Genomic DNA, 16,749 nt, shown 5'->3' on the forward strand with positions numbered 1-16,749 from the left:
CATTCGAAATGCCTTTTCAACTTGTATCTCAGTCTTCTTTCTGTCTTGCTTCCATTTGTCCTTCAGGTTAATTAGTGCCACCCTGAAGGCATTTGACTTCTGAATATTATATTGACAGTTTATGGAACAAGAAAGTTAGGACCTGTCCTCTGTTACTTTCACAATTGCTGATAACACAATGTTATCCACACCTGGGGGAAAGAGGACCGTGGCAGCCACAGAGGCAATATGGTGGTTTTTATTAATTTTAATTAATGTGTCCATTAGGATATGTCATATTAGATTCTGTTTAGGATTTGACACATTGGCTACCTTCAAATTTGTTACACCCAGCTCCAAATTGCCAGTGATCTCACAGGGTTCTTTGTCCCAGCAATGACATTGTTTGTGAGGCCCCTGGGAGGTGATGCTGAAAGAACATTGGATTGGGAGTCATAGGAAGGCACCTCAGTTCTACCCCTTCACTGAAGACAAAGGAAGGCTAGGTTATTTAAAATTACAGGGTCAGGCATTTAGAAGGAAAGGATCTCAGAGGCAGGTCTAGTCTGCCTGGCAGAAAACTAAAACAGAAGCAGATCCCTGTGAGATGCTTAGAAAAACCTGTATGACGGTGGTCGTTCAGTCATTTCTGACTCTCCTTGACTCCGTGAACCATCGCACGCCAACACCGCCCACAGAGTTTTCTTGGCAAAGATACTGAAGTGGTTTGTCACTTCCTTTTCCAGGGACCTGTTTGTATTGGTGCTATCTATGGTCACCAAAGGAGAAGGTCCCTGGAAAAGGAAGTGACAAACCACTCCAGTATCTTTGCCAAGAAAACTCTGTGGGCAGTGTTGGCGTGCGATGGTTCACGGAGTCAGGGAGAGTCAGACATGACTGAACAACCACCGTCATCCATGCTACTCTTTAATTCTCTAGCTGACTTAGAAAACTACAAGTTAACATTATTGACGGTTTGCTGTATTTTTATTTATTCTGTTAAACATTTCCCAATTATATTTAAATCTGGTTTGGACCTAGTGGTTTTGAGTTGGACACCTTTGACCTATTCTTTATACAGATGAAGAAACTGAGTGTTATGGAAATGCTTGTTTTATTCCATAATTTAAAAATAAAAGAAACTACAAAAAAGAAACTGAGGACCAGAGAGGATAGTGAACTTAGGACCAGAGGATTAAAACGCAGAGGTGGGAGGAACTGCAGAGGCCATTTGGTCTGTCTCATTTTTACAGAGAAAGAAACTGAGGCCCAGAGAGATAAAGGGATTACTTGCTAATAGTCACAGAGGGAGCCAGTGGCAGAGCTGTGATTTGAACCCAGGTCCCCTGATTCTGAATCTATCAACTTAAGGTCTGAGTTTGAATTCCAGCTCTGTTACTTAGAGTATAAGTTGCTCTACCACAGGCAGCCTGCTTCCTTTCTTTAATCCTTGGGTTCTTTAAAATCAAGGGAAGGGGTTAGGCTAAAGATCTCTCTTGTCCCTACATGATCCCTAAGGTCCTTTCCAGCTTCAAATCGATGACCTTCTCAGCCCTGAATCCTATGATCACTTCTGACAGTATAGTGCACTCATGCTGACTCTATATGGCACTCTGACTCTATGGTGCAGGGCTGGGTAGAGGCAGCATAGTGCATGTACTGCATATAATGTTAAGAGCCATGCCTTGGGAGTCAGAGGACCTGGGCTCAAATTCAACTTCTCACACTTCCTCCGTATGTAAACTTGGAAAAATTGCTTAGCTTCCCTGAGGCTGTTTCCTTCTTTCTGAAATGGTGGACTTGTACTAGATGATCTCTCAGGTTCTTTCTAGATTTATGATCCTATAATCTTGTTTCTGGGTCAAAGGCCCCACAGTGGACAGAGAAGTGAGACTAGGCAGCCCTCCCATCCCCACCCCCACATACATTGGAGACTTTTCAGTGGCTTATTTCACATATAACATGACTAGGAAGAATTTGGGGAGGGGGAGATGACCCCTAAAAGCAACAGAATATCTATTATGACTTAGACCTGAAGAAAGCTGGCCCTATTGGTTCAACATTAAATGGGGGAAAGCAGTATGCTATCAAACATACGGTTCTCACTGAGCCTTTCTTTACCTTCCTGAAATACTCACAAAGCACATGAGAAAGTATTTTTGTCTCTACCTAGTGTCTTGGACTTACAGATTAAGGTAGCATTACATCAAAGAGTATTCTTGGGAGAAGACTCAATGCTAAAATAAAATAACTGCCCCAACAAAAATAGCTTGTATGTTAACTCTGGCTCCACAAGAGAGTAAGTAAAATTCCAAAAAGGGAAATTAAGATTTCTTGAGATGAGATCAGAGAGATGTTTCACTCTAGTGCCCAGGAAATATGCTTACCCAAATCAGAATTGGAAACTAGTCATCATTTCTTTGATGCCTACCATGTTTGTTTTGGTGCTATCTATGGTCACCAAAGGAGAAGGTCCCTGGAAAAGGAAGTGACAAACCACTCCACTATCTTTGCCAAGAAAACTCTGTGGGCAGTGCTGGCGTGCGATGGTTCATGGAGTCAGGGAGAGTCAGAAATGACTGAACAACAACCGTCATCCATGCTACTCTTTAATTCTCTAATCCTCCTTAGATTTCAAGGCTGAAAGAAGGTGTTTTGAATTTCTCCGGAAAAGGATTATTCCCCTAAGGATGGAAAACAGATAATAGAAGGATAGGGAATATTACATTCTTCCATCCACTGCTTTCTCTCCTTTATGCCTGCTTCTCTTCTAGACCCTCTCCAATTTATTTTCTACCAAGCTACCAAAACAATACTCCTAAGGCATAGTCCTGACCATCATTCCCAGACTTAAAAATCTTCCAGTGGCTTCCCGTGGCCTCTAGGATAAAATACAAGGACATCATATTAATGACTTTCACAATGTGATCATAAGAAAGAAAGCTCCAAATCACTCATAATAAAAGAAATGCAAATTAAAACCTCCCACCTTGCAAATTAGTAAAGATGACAAAAGAGGAGAAAAGTCAATGTTGACAGAGTTGCTGAAAGATAGGTACAATAATGCATTTTGGGGGTAGATCTACGAAATCAGTACAACCATTTCAGAAAGCAACGTGGAATTATGCAAATAAACTGTCTAGAATGTCCATTCCCCTTGACCTGGAGATTCCATTATTGGGCTTGTGTATCAAGAAGGTCATTGACAAGAAGAAAGTACCTTTATGCACCACGGTATTTATAGTACCACTTTTAGTGATGACAAATATTTGGAAAATTGAGACATGGCTAAAGAAATTGTACATGAATGTAGTTGAATATTACTGTGCTATAAGGGAATGACAAATGTGATGAATACAGAGAAACCTGGAAAGATCTACATTAACTGATACACAGTGAAGTAAGCAGAGTCAATCAAACAATAGATACCATGATTGTAGCAATATAAACACAAAGGACAACCAAGAAAAAAATTAAAAATGATTATTGCAAAATTATAAAGAACAAGCTTGGCTCAAAAGAAAAGATGTGAGAAATCATCCCCACTCCACCCTTTGGTAGTGGTGAGGGTTCACAAGTGTTGTACAGTGCACATATTTTCGTAAATTTTATGTATTGATGAGTATGCTGATTTTTCCTTTTAGAACAATAGTACTTATTATATGAAATGGCTCTCTGGGAAGAGAAGAAGGGGGCAGGATACTGCAGAAAATTATAATGACATAAAAATAAACTAAAAACATCAAGAAAATGATTTTTTTTCAAATTACTTCTCTAGTTTTGCTATCTACATAAAAATCTGGCACATTAAAAAATATGCCTTTAAGAAACCCTTCAGAGTCATTTCTGCATTTATCACTCTGCCATTCTCCTCAGGTATCATGCTGTGTATATGTGTACACATATATGCATATATGTGCGTACATATATATGTGCATCTTTGTATATATGTATATACGTGCATGCATGCATACATTTTTGGCCTTGGAGTCAAGAAGACATAGGTTCAAATGCTGACTCAGATCAGCTGTGCGACCCTGGTTGAGTTCCTTAACCTCTCTGAGACTCAGTTTCTTTATCTGTAAAAGGAGTGGGTTGGGTTGAGGAACCTCTGAGGGCCTTTTCGGATCTAAATTTCTGACCTGCTGATTCATGAAAATTTCCCCTTTATGCATATGTGTGTGTGTGTGTGTGTGTGTTGGTTTTGCTTTCTTTGCTCTGTTCTTTATCCAAATTGTTACATCTCTCTGCTTCATAGTCATCTCTTATGGCATAATGATATTCCATGACATTCATCCACCACAAATTATTCAGCCATTCCCTAATCAATTTGCACCCACTGTGTTTCCAGATTTTTTCCCCTTCCCCAAAGAGTGCTGACAGAAACGTTTTGTCATGTATGGGACCTTTCTTTCTTTCACTGATCTGCTTAGGAGTGTGTGCCCACTAATGGGATCACCAGGTCAAAAGGTATGAATAATTTAATGACTTTTTCACATAATTCCAAATTGTTTTCCAGGTCAAGGTATTGGTGTGCTTATCTTCTTACATTCTCTCTAACACTGAGTATTTCTGACTTTTAATAATATTATTATTAATAATAATTATATTTATATAGAACTTTAAAGTTTCAAAACACTTTAGAAATATTCATTCTCTCTGTCTCTGTCTCTGTCTGTCTCTGTCTTTATCTTTCTATCTCTCTGTCTCTCTGTCTTTCTCTGTCTTTCTATATCTCTGTCTGTCTCTGTCTCTCTGTGTCTCTGTCTCTGTCTCTGTCTCTCTCTCTCTCTGTCTCTCTCTCTCTCTTTCTCTCTTTCTCTGTCTCTCATAACAACAACCCTGGGAAGTAGATGATATCTCCATTTTACATATGACAAAATTGAGGCAAACACAAGTCAAGTGACTTGCCCAAGATCACATACCTAGTCAAGTGTATGAGGGAGGACCTGGTCTTAGGTCTTCCTGACTCCAGGTCCAGTATACTATCCACTGGGCTGCATAGCTTCCCCTTTTGATCTTGCCAATTTAATAGGTAAGAGGTAAAACTTCAGAGTTGTTTGAATTTGTACTTCTCTTATTACTACTGATGTGGAGCATTTTTATATGGTTATTGATTTATCAACCATTCAAAACTCTAAAAATTGTTTGTTCATATTCTGTGCCCATTTATTTATTAGAAACTGACTTAGGTCTCATATATTCACTTTCACTCATCCCACATACCCAGTCTGTTGCCAATCTTGTCACTTCCATTTTGGCCACAGGGTCCTTCGTATACACTCCCTTCTCTCCACTCATAGAGCTACTATACAAGTTCAGCTCTTGTTGCCTTTTGCCTGGACAATACATTTCCAATTGTTCTTAATGTCTTGGGCCTATGCTCACTCCAATACAGCCTCTACTCAGCTGCCAGAGTGATTTTCTAAATATATAAGTCTAATCATGCCACCTCCTTACTCATTAAATGCCAGTGGCTCTCTATTTTTTCCAGGATCAAATATAAAAATTTGTGATATTTAAAGCTCTTCATGATGGATGAAAAAACAAATGAATGAAGCATTCATTAAGTACTTACTATGTGCAAAGCAATAGGCTGAGTTTTGGGGGTACAAATATAAAAATGAGGCAGTCCTGACTCTCAAGGAGCTCACCTTTGGTTGGTGGAGACAACACATAAGGAAGATTTTCAAATGATTCAGATGGAAAGTTTCCATGGTCCTTCATGGTAGAGCGTGAATAGCAATGGCTCTTTTTAAATACAACTTCCACTTACCAAATTACCCATATTGATGTTGAACCGTTTAGTAATCCAAAAGATTTTCGTGGCAAGAACTTTCTATCTTCAGTAGCTGTGGCTATAGCATCCTCTGGAGCAGTTGCTGGATTTCATTTGTACAAGGGTTGGTCCCCAGGATGATGACTAAGGGGCCTGAGCTGAAAGCAAAGATTTCTATGTTCTTGTTCTTGGGGCTGTCTCCATTAGGATCTGAGGATAGGTGGTAGTCAGGGAGTTGGTGGAGATTTGACTTGGCAGGCACATGCTGCTTCCTACCTTTCTTTCATGGTGCCTTACTGTTTTAGCTAGGCTACATCACCTGCACTCTGAGTGGTGGGTCTCCTTCACAGGAGCTGTGTGGCTATGTGGGCTGGGCTAGAAGAAAAGCTAGGGGTCTAAGGAGTGCTGCTAGGCCCAGGATTCTTGTTACCATCTACCTAGTCCCTTCCTGCCTTTCCAGTGTTTTTACCTTTAATTTCTACCATGCATTCTCCCATTCATCTTTGTTGGCCAGCTTCCTATTCCTCACACACTCCACTCTACTTCCCTATCTTGATGTCTTGGAGCTCCATTCTTGGAATTGTATTCAACCTTGATTGTTAACTTTATATGTTATGAACACCTCTATTTCTCATTTGATTAAGAATTCTCTTCCTAATCATAGATCAGAAAGATATCTCCTACTGTTTTCCTTTAATTAAAAAAAAGTTATTTGGCTTTTTATAATCATTGTGGTATATGGTATAAGAAGCTTGTCTAAATCTGATTCTTGCCAAATTTTGTTGAAATTCTTGTTATAGGACTTATCACACCTTGGGCTACTGTGTTTGATTGCTTCGTATTCATCTGGTCTGTTTTACTCTTCTATTTTTAACTTAATTATGTTGGTTATTACTGCTTAACAATATGGTTTGAAACATGGTAGCATCAAGCCCCTTTGCTTCTCTTTTAAACAACCATTTCCCTTGAGGTTCTAGACTTTTAGTTCTTTCAATTGAATGCTGTCTCTTTTGCTTTGTTTTGGAACTTTGGGGACAGCATGGAAATGGTAAATTAATTTAAGTAGCATCATCCAGTACACACACACACGTGTATATACATATATGTATGCACACATACATATACACACATATATGTGTGTGTGTAACCCAACCATAAACAATGAATACCTTTTAAATCACTTAAATCTTCCTGTATTTCTGTAAAGAGTGCTTTATAGTTGTAATTCTCCAAGTCTTGATGAGTTTTCTAGTTATTTGTAACGGAATCTCTCTTTCTGACCTCATATTTTAAGCCTTTTTTCTTGTTACTCCCTTGCAGAAATTTTGCATTTAGGTCAGACTGAACTAGTATGCATTCTTCGTGTGCTATGGCATCTCTTTCTTCTGTCAATGCATACAGGCTATCTCCTGCTCCTCGAATGCTTTCCCTCTTCATTTCTGCCTCTCAGAATCCTGATCTTTTGTCCAAATTCAGCTCAGGTGCCCCCTCTGTGAGGCAGCCTTTCCTAATTCCCAGGGGTTAGTTCTACCTCCTTTCTTAGTAATTCAAAGCCCTTGGAAGGGAGGGATTATTTTGGTCGTTCCTTTGTATAGTCAGTACTTAGCATCATGCCTCAAACATAGGTGTTGAGGAAATTGTTTTTAATTGAATTTTTGCAATGATGTACAGATAAAGAATGGGAATTGTGTTGAAAGAGTTCAGTTAAAATAAGAGATCAGTAATTCAAAGTGTGTTGGAAGATAAATTACATGGTGAGGCTGTCAGTCACAAACAAAACAGGTGATGTAAAAAGTTACTGCAGCCACATTCTAAAGACTATTCTAATAATTATGTAGCATGGAAAGAACTGTGAGCTATAGGCCAATGAGTTTTCCTTTGATTCCTTACAAAATTCTGCATTATGGCATTGATGTATTATTAAAGAGGTTGGTGAGCATCCAGAAAAGAAAGCAGTGATGACAGTGTCAGTGAAACATCTCCAGGAAACAGCTTGTTCTACGCTAACCTTTTTTTGGATGGAATTGCTAGATTGGTAGATCAGGGGAATATTGTAGTTAGAGCCTATTTTGATCTGAACAAAGCATTTAGAAATAACTCTCATTCTATTCTTTTGAGCAAGATATAGACAGGTAGGCTGGATGTTCACGTAAGCTGAATGAATTTAGTATTGGTCAAATGACCGCACTCAAAGTATAGTCATTCCTTGGCCTTGACCGTTGAATAATTTTTTTATCATTACTCATTTCTTACCTAGCCTTTAAACACTCAAAGGGTGTTACCTCAGTCAAACAGATCTGGAAAAAACCTTAGCTTAAAAAGGCCAACGTCTCCCACTGCATCCGGGGCCATCTCCAGTCGTCCTGATTTATATCTTTCTACTGGACCCATATGGCTCAGGAGGAGAAAGTGAGACTGGTGACTTTGCACAGCCTTCCCACACTTAAATCCAATTCACTTGCAAATCATGGCATCACTTTCCTGTTGCCATGGTCTTTTTTGAGAATGAAGGACAAACAACAACAATTTTTATTGTTAACTTTAATAAAGGCATAAGTAACAAATTAATAATAATAGCTAACTAAATCTGTAGATGGTACAAATTGGGAGAGATGATTATTATGTTGGAGACAGTGTCAGGTTCAAAAAAAATCTTGTTAGGTTGGAGCACTTAGCTAAACCTTCTGAAAGTGAAGCTTAAGAGATAAACGTAAGGCCTTACCTCTGATGTTTTAAAAGCCCATTGTGTAGATTCAAAATGGAGAAAAGAAGGTTAGGTAGCACTCCATCTGAAAAAAAGAACTGCATGTTTCAGTAGACTTCAAGCTTGGTATGAGTCAACAATATGATCTGGCAGTGTCCATAATAATAATCTGTAGAATCCGGTGTCTTTCTCTAAAACATAAGAAAAAATTTAGTTGGCTGCTGTCAACATGTTCTTGTATTTGAGAAATTGTGTTATATATCTTATAAGTTTAGTGTTGGTTTCCTTTTTTCTTCAAGGCCCAATGTGTGTGAGGAAGAAGTTCTAGATATTGTTGGACTTCCCCAACCCTGTATGCAGCCTTTTACTCGTACTGTAAAGCTATGGAAGCAAGGCTGTACCGGACCAAGACGGTGCATGGAATATGTAAGAAGGTAATGGTCCATCTTTTCCCCCCATTTTCAATGCCTTTTTAAAAACTGAATACATTCTAGCTTTTGAGTGTATTAATCCACGTTTCTTAGTAAAATATTTCTGTGAATAATTATAGAGAGGAGCTTGTCAGCTTCGGTCCTGGGGCTTGTCTGTGATGATTGTGGCTGGATATTTTGGTTACCTGCCATGATACTGCTTTTGGCCTCTGCTAGACTTAGATTATTTGGAGTTTGATGCTGCCACTTCGAACTTCTAGAAAGGCATTTAGCTGAGGCCTGAAGACTGGTGGAGCAATACAAACAAGGCATGCCATGGTGGTGCATTAAATTGATAGCCCACTTGAAACCTCAGGGAATAAACAGTTTTCAATTAATTTCTGACCCACCCTTGATATTTTTGCAGCAGTATGAAGCCTGCAGTGACTTGAACTTTATCAGAGCCTCTAACTTTCACTTGGTTGTGGCACATAAGAAGAAATAGAAGAAGCTCTCTGCTTTTGAAAAATGACGTCCCTCCCTTTTAAGGCATAAAGACTTCAGAACGACTTTTGTAAAAGGTTCACAATGGCTCTTACCAAACATTCAGGGGCTTCTTTTATTTGTGGGAGAAATACTGAGATCCAACACTACATAGAGTTATATATAAATGAATCGGTTAACTGGATTCAAGAGACTGATTGAGGGGGAAAAGGTGTTTGCCCAAATATAACTTGGAACTTATCAAAGAACTTATATATATGGCATAATTATATATCACATCACACACACATATATGTATACATGTATATACATACATACAGATACATATTTGCATACATATATACATGAGTTTGGGACTTTCTGAAAAGCATGATTACCAACTGGGCTAATCCTGTCTTCTATCACATCTTGCTCTTGTCACATTAGTTAAATTAGGGCAATCACTACTTATGGAGAAAGCATGTCAATCAACTTTTCTTTGGTTCCACTCAGCATCTCTGTCATTTTCTGGCAAAATATCCCTTCATGAACAACTTTCCTCTCTACGTGTTATCTTGCTTTTTTAGAACATAAACTACTTGAGGGCAAGGGTGGAGGTCTCACTTTTTTCATTTCTATTCCCAGACTTAGTAAAATGCCTGATACATGGTAAACATTTAATAAATGCCCATTCATTCATCCATCCTTATACAGGAAGGACAAGAGTGATAGTATATGGAGAAAGACTCAATCAGATATGCCAGCATGAAATAATTTGACACTGCTACTCTTTATCATGCAGATTGTTTAAATTAATTGTTACCTTCAGGGACATATCCCTTGATCATTACTCGGCTTTTAGGTCAACGTGATCATTGGATCATAGATTTACAGCTTGAACAGATCTTAGAGGTTATATAGTTCACCACCCCCTCACCCTTTTTTTTTAACGCATGAGGAAAATGAAACGCAGACAGATTGTGTCTAAGTTTAATCTAAAGTCACACAGACACTATAGAAGAGTATAAAAATGTTTTGGACTTGAAATCCTACTTCCCAACTTGTCACTTGTGAGATCTTGCCTTAACCTCTCTGGGCTTCTGTTTCCTTACCTATAAAATGAGGTTGTTAGATGGCTGATTTCTCAGGTCCTTTATGTGATAGAAAAGGGATTTAAACCCCAATCATCCGATTCCAAACTTGGTGTTCTTTCCACTGCTCCTCATTTCTTCCCTTGAAGTGAGAAGTCAGAAAGAGATGAGATTGGGAATCCCCTGGACTTCCGGTGATCCTTTGATCTCTCCTTTGTCCTGATTTGCATTAAGAATGATTTCATATGCACGTGTTAGAGTTCTTTAGGCATTTTGTCTGTTTACTAGTAATATGAGGTAAAGTTAATAGAAGTCCATAACTACAGTGATTTTTCAGATATGGGACAATATATCCAAATATGTCAGCTAGAGATTTGTGTTCTCATTCTTTCAATCATTCCACAAGGATCCACAAATGTGAATGCACTGCAACATCTGAGAAATGTGAGACAAAAAGAAAACAGTATTGTCCCTGACCTCTAGGAACTTATGATCTAGCTGAGGCCATGAAACTCTCAATTGAACACCAATATGGGATTTTTTCCCCCCAGAACACACTTGTTATTTCATTGCTCTGGGGAACTTGCCATAAAGGAATTTCAATCTACAGATTGGTAATGGTTCTGTGATTTAATAGACAGAGAGTTGTCAAGGCAAGGAGAATTTAAGTGACTTGCCCAGGGTCATGAATGCTGGCATATATTGAGAAGGGAGGATTTGAACCTGGGTCTTTCTGACTTTGGAGGGCAGCTCTCTATCTGCTACACAAGGCCACTTCTCCACCTGTGTGGGATTAGCTGATCTAGGGCATATTGAGAAAGATCTGTGACCTCATCAGTGGAGGTATTTTCTTCGATGGCACAGATCACAAACCCATCCATGCCTGCCCATCCTGTGTGATTCTTATCTACACCTGCCTAGAAGTGTGCCTCTGGGGGTCCACCCAAGGTACTGGAGGCCTTTCTCTAGCACTTTAAACATCACTTGTGTACCAATAGAGAGCATGAGCTGTCTGGTGCTCTCCTGTTCTTGCTATGTGATTGGTCCATCCAATTCCCCATCCCCAGTCTCTCTGATGCTATCCTTAATGCCCATTATTTGCAGAAATATACTTGGCAATGTGTCAGAGCCTGCTTATACCCACCATACACCTCTCTATTTCCTTCTGGGTGACTTGCAACCTATATTATTTAGAGAATATAGTATTTCTTGACTTGTAGCAATTAAAAAATTAGTATATGGAATTAGCACTGTTGCTGAGAGAAAAAAAATTGTGTGTGTGGGAGAGAGAGAGAGAGAGAGAGAGAGAGAGAGAGAGAGAGAGAGAGAGAGGGAGGGAGGGAGAGAGAGAGAGAGACAGAGAGAGAGAGAGACAGAGAGAGAGAGAGAGAGAGACAGAGAGAGACAGAGAGAGAGAGAGAGAGAGAGAGAAGGAGGGAGGGAGAGAGAAAAGGAGGGAGGAAGAGAGAGAAGGAGGGAAGGAGAGAGAAGAGAGAAATCATTGTGTGCTGAAGCTGCGGGTATTGATGGAGGAAGTAGGACTTAACTAGTCTTTAAATGTGGGTTGGTAGGGTTAATAGGCTATAATATGGGAGAAGATTCTAAGTAGTGGAAAACATCATAAACAAAGACTTAGAGTTAGTAATGACAGCACAGGGTTTGTGTTGAGGCATTAGGGGGAAGATGCAGCATGATGTAGTGGAAAGAACTCAGGACCTGGATTTAGAGGACCTGAGTTCAAATCCTGGCTCTACTACTTAATAGCTATGACCTTAGACAAGTCCCTTAACTTCTCTGAGCCTTACTTTCCTTATCTGTAAAATTAGGGGGTTGTATAGATAAAAAAATTTATGATCTTGACATACTTAAAAAAGAGAGCTTAAAATCCAAGGCAAGGAATTTGGATTTCAAAGCACAGCTCAGATGTACAAGAGCTCTTTCCTGATAGAATGTAAGCTTCTGGAGGGTAGGCATTGATGAAATTTTGCCTTTGTATCCCCAGGGCCAATCTCAGAGCTAGGCACACAGTAGATGCTTAATAACTATTTGTTGCTTGATTGTTGGTTCTGTCTTCCTCTTAGGATTATTTCGCATCTACTTCCTATTTACTGCATTGTGTATGTATTAAATTTTCTCCTTTCTTGTGTAATGTAGCATCATTGAGAGCAGAGATATTTTTGTTTGCATCTTTGAAATCATTTAGGCATCTAGGTGGTACAGAGCATAGACCACTAAGCTGGAATCAGGAAGACCTGATACAATCTCAAATGCTTCCTCTCTGTGTGACCCTGCACAAGTTACTTAACCTGTTTCCTCCATTAAAAAAATAAGGGGATTGTTGTGAGGTTTAAATGAGATAATATTTGTAGAGTGCTTAGCAATTTACCTGGCACAGAGTAGGCATTTAATAAATGCTTATTAAAAAAAACTATTTTGTATTCTTAGCATATTATCCAAGAACAATGACTTACATATAGTAGGTCTTTAATGTTTATTTTTTGAAGTGAACTTAATTGTACTTTACATTTCGAGTCTTTATCATTTGAGTTTGCATTATCATTTTGGAGATCACATTTCATTCGTTTAGCTTTCATTCAATGAATATTTCTTAAATGGGTGCTAGCACCCCATCTCCCATACCTGGAATACTTTCCTTCCTCACCTCCATGTCTTGGCTTTCTGGCTTCCTTCAAGACTCAGCCAAAATCCCACCTTTTTCTGGAGGCCTATCCTGGTGCTTCCAGGGGCCAATACCTTGCCCTCTCAGGTTGCCTTCCATCTACTTTTATATCCTGTTATTTACATGTTGTCGCCTCCAGGAGAATGGAAGCTCCTCGAGGTCAGGCAGTTTATTTGTTTTCTTGGAACAGTGGCTGGAACATAGTATTTAATAAGTGTTTTTTGACTGATTGTCTTCAGAGCACAGTTTGGTGCTCTAAGGGAGATGCGAAGGTTAGGTAAGACCCTGATGGACCTAAAAGTCTAGTGGGAGGGAAGACACATATAGAAATCCCTCCCACGCCCAGTCATGCTAGAGAATTATCAAGCAAATTGCTAAGTTCAAAGGGAAGGTCATTACCCATTGGTAATGGGAGAAAATAGAATCAAAGAGCCCACTGTATGACCTGGGTGATTCTAAGGATTTCCAGGGCACCAAAGACAGGAGTGAGCCCACATTCTTTTGGCAAGATAGCTATTAGGCCTTTCTTTCATATGTATATATGGTGAAGAACTGCTGGTATGGGTAGGAAGATTGATGTACAGCCTTGTGGATTTAACACGGCCATTATGTTTAAAGTCTTGAAGGAAAGAGGATAATGTTTCCCTAATCCCCATTGCTCTGTTTTCCAGGACTGGCTACTACACTGTCTACAGACAGGTATACAGCAGGCAGCATCAGACAGTCTACAGGTGCTGTCCTGGCTGGAGTCGGCATGAAGATGAGCCTGGCTGTCTGCATGGTAAGTCACTCAATCAATAAACATTTATTAAGTGCTTCCTATGTGCCAGGGACTGTGCTGAGCTGTGGGAATACAAAAAAGAGGCAAAAGAGAGACCCTGCCCTTGAGAAAGTTCATAATCTTATGGGGGAGACAACAAGCAAATATGTACAAATGAGCTCTATACAGGATAAATAGGAAATAGAGAGAAGCCACTGGAATTAAGATGGTTTGGAAAAGGCTTCATGAGGAAGATGGAATTTTAGTTGGGAATTGAAGGAAGCCAAGGAAGCTAATAGGTAGAGGTGAGGAGAAAGAACATTCCAGGCATGGGGGCAGCTGGCAAAAATTCCCAGAGCTGAGAAATGGTATGTCTTGCTTGAGGAACAGCAAGGGAGCCAATCTACTTCGATCAAAGAAGATGTTGGGTTTGGGGTCAGAGTGAGGGTCTAAGGCACAAGAAAACTAAAAAAGGCGTGTGGGAGAGGCTCCATTATGCAAGGCTTTCAATGTCAAACATGATTTTGTTTTGATCCTGGAAGTGACAGGAACTACTGGAATTTGTTGAGTAGGGGGTGATGTAGTCAGAACTGAGCTTTAGGAGAAATCACTGGTGACTGAATGGAGGCTGGATTGGAGTGCAGGGAGACTTGAGGTAGACAGGCCCACCAGCAGGCTACTGCAGTATTTCAGACATTAGGTGATGAAGGCCTGGTGGTATTAGAGGAGAAAAGGGGGTGTATTCCAGAGATTTTGCAAAGATGAAACCAACATGCCTTGGAAACAGATAGGATATGGGGGTCAGAGGTTGTGAGGAATTGGGGGTAATAGCCTGGTTTTGAGCCTGAGAGATGAGGAGGATGGTGTTGCCCTTGACAGTTACATAGAATTTAGGAGGAGAGGTGGCTTTAGAGGAAAAGATAAGGAGTTCAGTTTTAGACACATTAAGTTTAAGATGTCTACTGCGCATGTCTGAAAGGCAGTTGGAGACTCAAGATTGGAGGTCAGCAGAGAGGTTAGGGCAGGATAGGTAGATTTGAGAATAGTCAGCATAGAGATAGTAATTAAATCCATGGGAGCTGATGAGCTTGATGTCAAGTAATTCAAGAGGGAGAAGAGGAAAGGGCCCAAAAATCTAGAGAGAGGAGAGTGTCAAGGAGGAGAGAGAAATCAACTGTCAGAGGCTGCAGAATGAGAATTGAGAAAAGACCATTGGATGTGCCCACTAAGAGATAAATAGTAACTGTGGAGAGAGCAGTTTTGGCAGAATGATAGGGTCAGAAGCCAGTCTGAAAGGGGTTAAGAAGTAAGTAAGAAGAGAGAAAGGGGAGGCAGCTATTGTAGGTGGCCTTTTTGAGTTTAGCCACAAAGGACAGAAGAGATAAAGCATGATAGTTATTGGAGTTGGAAGGATCAAGTGGGAGTTTTTTGAGGGTGGGGTGACGTGAGCAGGTTTGTAGGTGATAGAGAAGGAGCCAATAGACAGGGAGAAATAGAAGATATGTGAGAGACTGGGCATGCCAGATAGGGGCAATCTGTATGCATTCTATAGCATTGCTTCCATCTAATCCCCCACTACCAAGAACAAGCAGCAAGGCCTGATGTGGCTGTTTGGAGCCTCAATCGTTTGCCTGCCAACTTTTAGGTACCTTTAGAATTCCCACAGACAGAGAGCAGCTCTCTGGAGAGAAAATGCACACAGGATGGACAAAGAAACAGCCGAGATCATTTTTGTTAAGAGCATCTAATGCTGGGTTGGGTGCTGTGAAAGCATTATGCTCCATCTCGCTATTTAAAAGGCAGTTTATTTGAAGCCAGACAGGGCACACCTCGACTTCCATCCCCTTTTTCCTTTTGCTGGTTTCCCCTATCGTCAGGTTTGTCATCTGAAATCCAGTTCAATGGGGAAATCGCTATAGGAAATCTAAATAGGTTTCTTAGCTTCTGCATGGCTTTGTTAATTGAGGAAGCAGGAGGGTCATTTACTTCTTAAGGGGCTTATGTGGTACTTTGGAAAAAAAATAGGAACCCTCTTGTGCTGGGATTTTGGAACCTTTTGAATATTTTCAGCAGCCCTCAAATAGCAGAGCTAGCCTGGTTATTTCTTTCACTCACACTGAGAAAAATGGCCCGTGCTGAGCTCCTCCTTTACCTGCGTTCTGTGCTGAGGGTCACAGCAGAGCTGCTAAAAAAGCTTCAGTGTGTCACAATCAATGCAGCCCGGCGACACAGCGATTCATCTCGCCTGCCATCCTTTACCTTGGGGACTTCACTGGTGTCCTGCTGCACTGCCCAATGTGTTTTCCGCTCTTGAAATGTCTTAGTGAAGTTGCTCTTGGCTGTCCATGCTAAACAGGAGCAGCACAGAGTTGTCCCTAAGGGGTCCTGTTGTGGCCCCTTTCCATGATTCCATGCTGTGCTATTGCGGTGGGCTATTTGAAGCCGGGAGTGGGGAACCAGCTGCCAGGTGTGTTGTCAAAATGGAATTATCATTCCGACCAAATGAAATCATCATATTCATACATAAACTGCTTTGTTAAACTTAGGGATATATAAATATCAGCTGTTAATGGAGATGATGGTGGCAAGGGAAGCATTAGTAAGACTGATCTCCCCAATGGCAAAAAAAAACGTGTCTTATGGCTTACAGTATGTGCCTAGCTGGGAGGGAGGACTCCTGACAAATATTTGTCAAGTGTTTCATTTTTCAATTGTATTGATGATGCTTTCATCCACAAGGGGATTTCAATTCATTTTAAGAAACATTTCTTATGCATCTACTATATGCCAATCACTTTGCTAGGAGATGGGTCTTCAAAAGGCCAATGTGAAAAGAGTCCCTCCCTTCAAAAAGTTCACATTT

The 16,749-nt window shown here is 40.2% G+C and overlaps 1 protein-coding gene across 1 annotated transcript in view; it reads left to right on the top strand.

The window, feature by feature from the left end:
- The window catches only part of LOC118847055 (multiple epidermal growth factor-like domains protein 6), a 773,415-nt gene that overhangs the window by 50,019 nt on the left and 706,647 nt on the right, over window positions 1–16,749 (top strand). The window contains 2 exon segments of the mRNA XM_036755675.1: window positions 8,762–8,896; window positions 13,798–13,907. Coding sequence (XP_036611570.1) covers window positions 8,762–8,896; window positions 13,798–13,907 — 245 coding nt within the window.

Source organism: Trichosurus vulpecula, chromosome 4, assembly GCF_011100635.1.
Source record: "Trichosurus vulpecula isolate mTriVul1 chromosome 4, mTriVul1.pri, whole genome shotgun sequence".
Lineage (NCBI taxonomy): Eukaryota > Metazoa > Chordata > Mammalia > Diprotodontia > Phalangeridae > Trichosurus > Trichosurus vulpecula.